This window comes from Molothrus aeneus, chromosome 3, assembly GCF_037042795.1.
Source record: "Molothrus aeneus isolate 106 chromosome 3, BPBGC_Maene_1.0, whole genome shotgun sequence".
NCBI lineage: Eukaryota > Metazoa > Chordata > Aves > Passeriformes > Icteridae > Molothrus > Molothrus aeneus.
The window spans coordinates 92,683,628-92,689,009 of record NC_089648.1 but is presented as its reverse complement, the minus strand read 5'-3'; the positions used below and the strand labels follow the sequence as shown (position 1 = coordinate 92,689,009).

At 56.9% G+C, this 5,382-nt stretch overlaps 1 protein-coding gene across 1 annotated transcript; it reads right to left on the bottom strand.

The window, feature by feature from the left end:
- Positions 1 to 498: 498 nt before the first annotated feature.
- HTR1B (5-hydroxytryptamine receptor 1B) lies at positions 499 to 3,993 on the bottom strand. The gene is made up of 2 exons (XM_066547400.1): positions 2,496 to 3,993; positions 499 to 1,650 (listed from the first exon to the last, which is right to left on the bottom strand). Exon 1 carries the CDS (start codon positions 3,689 to 3,691, stop codon positions 2,558 to 2,560), a length of 1,134 nt encoding a protein of 377 aa, XP_066403497.1. The 5' UTR covers positions 3,692 to 3,993; the 3' UTR covers positions 499 to 1,650; positions 2,496 to 2,557.
- Positions 3,994 to 5,382: the final 1,389 nt, after the last annotated feature.

Here is a 5,382-nt window from a genome sequence, read left to right as displayed (position 1 = left end):
TCCTCCTGCTGCCTATGACCAGTAGAAGCAGAAAGAGTCACACACTTCCTGCACTATCCATATAGTAAATCCTTATTACTTGAATAACTCTCTGAAGAATAGTAGGCAGATAAATCATGTAAGATTTTTCCAGTCTTTTAACAACCCTCATCTAGAATACATACACACAGCTTTAAAAGAACATTGATTACACTATCCACCGGGTGGTAAAGTAAGTTTTGTTTGCTTTTAAAGGAGCAAGAAAAATATTTGTGGAAAAAAACTAAACATTTTTTCTGACATTACATGAAAATAGTAATAATTATGCCTAACAGAACTGACTACGATGAAAGTAAAGCTGCCTGTTAAAAAACTGACAACCGATTGAAGCTTGTAATTTCAACCTTCATCAACTGCTTTCTTGAGTGACTCATCAAATCAGTGTTACCTAAAAAGTCAATACTGAGAAAGAGGGTAAACCAATAAAAACTCCTTTCAGTCACACAATTGCTACCACTCTTGAGAACACAGTCAAGCGTTTTATTGTTTATACTCATTTTCATTTACACATAAGAGGAACAATCAATGCAGTTCTATCACAGCAGGTGGACCATATCCTGAAACTCTGCTGAATACGCACAGACCTGTCTTAAGGTCCAATTGGGAGAAAAAAGAAAAAAAAAAAACAAAACAAAAGAAGAAAAACTAAAAAAAACATTGGGGGTAAGTAGGGAGGCAAGAAATTTCACTAACATCAGTAAATTCATGATTCATGGGTATTTATTTTGCAGGTGAAATAGCTCTTCTGAAAGAGCAAACTGCTTCACTTCTTTACAAAATACACTAAATAATGTTAAGTACTTAGAGAATTCTAAATTTTGCAGTGGTTCATGCGGTAAGGGTGTGCAACCGACACAAAATGGAAAACATGGTTACAGCATCAAACTGCTACTCCTATTCCCAGCTGGTTTATGGAAAAGGTCATTGGACTTCTTGATTTCTGCTCTTATGGAGTAAAATCAAGAAGTATTTCCTTTTTAAAGGCAACTATGAGGACAGACTACAGATATGCAGTGCAGTTGAACAGGTCTACAACTCTTGTTTCTAGAGCATTTTCATTTACTATTGTTTTGAAATACAATTATAAAACTTTTGCACACTGTCACTTCTCACACATGTTCAGCTGAAGGAGTCATTTACAGAATTTACTGTGACGCTCCTATTTTAAACGTGAGTTTGTCTCCTCTTGGCCTCATGGGTGAAGGGAGCAACTCTTTCCACTGAAAGAAAGAAATTACAGGTGTGCAGAAGTACAACTATGCTACCAACACAGACAGAGACAACTGTGCTCTTGTGCACACCCCTACAACCGGTCGGAGAACAAATTAAGAAGTTAAGCCTGCAAAATAAATGAAGTTTACTCTCAAACTTTTTTTTCTTCATTCCAGATGAATTATAGACCTTGATTCGAGGCTGCCCTCTTTTTTTTTTTTTTTTTTGCAACTGATCTGCGTGCCTATTGGAACAGCATCTCTGCCAGAGTCATTACACTGAAACGCAGAGCTGAGCAGTTTGGTGGCAGAATGTATTGACGTTTTTGCAGCATCATGAGTCTGGCAACTGGGCTTGGGGAAGTTTCAAGCAGTGGGTCTTTACAATAGCAACTTGATTCTGCAGACAAAAAGCAAAAGATTGGCAGAATTATTAAAGTATCACAATAAAGGCATGTATGCATTCTGCAGAACGTGGCGCTGAGTTTAGTGAGGAGCTGGCAGCCACTGCTGTCAAGAGGCGCGGAAAGGCAAAGCCCTTCCGCGTATGAAGAGACACACGGAGGTGTCCAGGCTCCCACGGAGGCTGAGGGACAGCTTTCCCCTCGGGACGCCTGCTCGCAGCCGGCTCCGCTCCCGCAGGAGCAGCCGGAGCCGTGAGGAGGGCAGAAAGAAGCAGGGCTGGACTTTGTCAGCAGCCTTCAACTGGGGCCTATCCTACCTCACTTCCTCGCCAAAAAGCCCCGAAAACAAAGCCAAAAAACACCAACAAAACCCATCATGCCGCTGTTTGCGGGGCCGCACGGCCTCCCTTCCAAGGGGGCTGCACGCCCAGCGGCGGCCGCAGCTGCCGGCGGGGCCGGGGGGCGGCACCGGGGCGGGGACCGGCCCGGCCCGGCGCTCTCCGGGGAGCTCGGCTGCGGGCTCGGAAAGCGAGCGCCGTTTAGCACTAATTGGCCGAAACACGGGCATTAGCATACGAAATGGCGGCAGATTGGTTTAATAGGTGGAATAAAAAGCAGATTGCCGTGAGTCACTCCCTGCGATCTGGGCGGGGGGGCACACACGACGCGCGCACACACAGCTTGTGAAATGTCAGGAGCGCGCAGCATCCGCCACTCGCGAAGGGTCTGAACACCGGCTCTTTGTGGGGTCGCACCCCCCTCCCGCCCCATCTCCAACCCCCGGCTCCCCCCGGCCCGTCGCGCCCCCACTCTCCGCGCAGGGCGGGGTGCGCGGACCTACCTGTGGCGCCGGGCGCGGGCGTGCATGGGGGCTGCCCCGGGGAGCACATCGCATTCAACATTTCAGCCTGTGCATCGGAAACGTATGAGTTTGTGGAAAGCTTGTTTGAAGTCTTCGTTAGACATAGTATAGATGACGGGGTTGATGAGGGAGTTGAGATATCCAAGCCACGTGAAAAAGTCAAAGATGGCCATGTGGAACCAGCAAGCGTCCTTGCAAATAGGCATCACCAAGCTGATGATGAAAAAGGGCAGCCAACACACGATGAAGGCTCCTAAAATAATCCCTAAAGTCTTTGTAGCTTTCCGCTCTCTAGCGGCCGTCAGTTTCTTTTTCTCCAGCAGGGCGTCCGAGACCTTCACCTTCACCTGGTTCATGTACACGGGGGAGCCCGTTTCGCTGGATCCCTCGGGAGCCTTGGAGTTTATGGACGTGACAGAAGAAGTCGACCCCGGGGAGTCTGTAATTAACTGTGCCCGCGTCAGTCTTTTACCTGCTTTCTTTGGCGTCTGCTTCAAAATCCGCGACCTGGCTTCCACGTAGATCCTCCCGTAGAGGGCTATGAGCAGCAGAGTGGGGAAGTAGAAGGCTCCTACTGTGGAGTACACGGTGTACAGGACGTGGTCCGTGTTCACCACACAGTTAGATACTTCCTCGGCCTTCGCCTGCCGCCAAAACAAAGGGGGCATGGAGATGCAGATGGAGAAGATCCATACCAGGGCGATCATGCCCGCTGCCCGCTTGGGAGTCCGTTTCGTGGAGTACTCGACGGCGTCGGTGATCGCCCAGTAGCGGTCCAGGGCGATGACACAGAGGTGCAGGATGGACGCCGTGCAACAGGTGATATCCGAGGACAGCCAGATATCGCAGACGATCTGACCCAGCGTCCACCTGCCGGTCACAGTGTACATGGTGCTGATGGGCATGACAAGGATGGAGACGAGGAGGTCGGTGACGGCCAGCGAGGCGATCAAATAGTTGGCCGGCGTGTGGAGTTTCCTCGTCTGGTAGACCGTGGCGATGACAAAGGCGTTGGAAAGCACCGTGGCCAGGGTGACCAGCGCCAGGACGACGGCGAGCACGATCTTCCCGGAGAGAGGGGTGGCATCTTGGTAAATCACTTCCTCGGCGCTACAGTTTCGGTAAGAGTCGTTGGCGGAGCCCAATTGCGCCCGGCAGGGGCCGGCCGGCTCCATCCCTCCGCGGCCGCCGCCCCCGCAGACGGCGGGGCTCGGCGCGGCACGGCGGGGCCGCTACCCCGGCAGGACCCCGTCGGCGCTGGGGGAGGGCTGCAGCATCGCCGCGCCAGCACCACCTCCCCGCCCGCCTGCCCGCCCTTCCGGGAGCTCCGAGCGGGCTCCGCGGAGTCTTACTCCCCACGGACGAGGGAGCAGGGCAAACTGGGGGCCAGGCGCGCCCGCTCGCCCCGGCAGCTCATCGCCCCGCCGCCTGCCCGCGGAGCGCGGCGAGCCCCGGACATGGGGCTCCCGCCCCGGCCGCCCCTAAGCGCAGCCCCGCCGCCCGCGGCTCCACTCCGTGTCTCGACGGGCGCGGTGGCAGCGGAGCCGCATGCCCGCGGGCGGCGGCCTCGCCCCCCGGGCTGCGGGCGCGACGGCGGGGGCTGCGCGGGCAGCGGAGCCGCCCCGCCGGGCCGTGCCTTCACACGCAGCCCGCCGCAGCAAGTTTGCAGCCGCCGCCACGGGTGCGGGAGGAGCGGGAGGAGAAAGAGGAGGGTCCGCGGGAGGCAGGGGGAGAGACCACCTCCCATTGCGCCCCGCCGCGGGCCATGCTGTCGAGGCCCGGCCTCCGCCCAGCACCGGCAGCCGCGGGCAGGGGCCGGTGTGAGTGAGCGGCGAGCAGCCGCCGCCCCTTATATAGCGGGCGGCGCGGCTCCGCCGGCACCGAGCAACCGGTGCCGCTCTCGGGCGGGCTGCCCGCCCGCCTGCCCGCGGAGGAGGAGCCGCCGCCGCCTCCCTTGGCCCTCCCTCCGGCACCCACCAGCCGCCCGACGGGGTGGGGGGGAGGTTCGGGCCGCTCCGGCCCCGCGCACCGCCCCACCGCCGGCCCCCCCCCTGCCCCTGCAGGCGTCGGGAGGAGCCCGAGCTCGTCCCCCGCCCAGGCGGGGAGCAGCCCCTCCTCTTCCAGCCCGACGAGGGATGCCACGGCACGGGCGGATGCAGGTGCTCCTTGGTCCTGCCGTTGTTCCCACCCTATCTTCCCATCCTATCATCCAATCTTCCCACCGTGTCCGCTACGCCGTGGGGCTGGGCGATGCCAGGCTCCCCAGGGAGCCCGGCGGGGCTACACCCCGGTGTACTGCCCGCCGCCACGTCCCTCGGCGGCGTTACAAGCGCCGCTCGGTGCCGGAGCCGGCCGTGCGGGACAGGGGCGCAGCCGGAGCGGGCCGGCACCGCGGGACCGCCCGCCCTGACCGCCGGGAGAGGGGCTGCGCAGCGCGGCGAGCCCCGCTGCAGCAGAGGTGGATCCCCACCGGATCACATCGCCTGCTTTACACTTCTAGTAATCCCGTGTCTTCTGGGCTCAGGCTTTCGTACCCATTTTTCTCCTTCCTTTTATATTTTTTTCCTTTATTTTTCTGGTGCGCTCGGAGGGGCACGCCCGCGGCTGAGCAGCCTTGATGTGCCCCACAGGCTCCTCCATTGCTCGGCAGGCGGGGACAGGAGCAGCGGGAGCACACATTTGTCCAGGTCCCGCAGCTCCTGCCGGCGTTTGTTCTTAGCAGCCGCAGGAAAGTTTTGCACACAAAGGGAGTGCGAGCTTGCTTTTTGCGGGGTCAGGATAATTCCAAGCTTGGTGAAATGCCTGTGCTCCAGCCCGACTAAATCTCCCGAAGATACCACGACAAATTAAGTTAAGAGGAGATAAG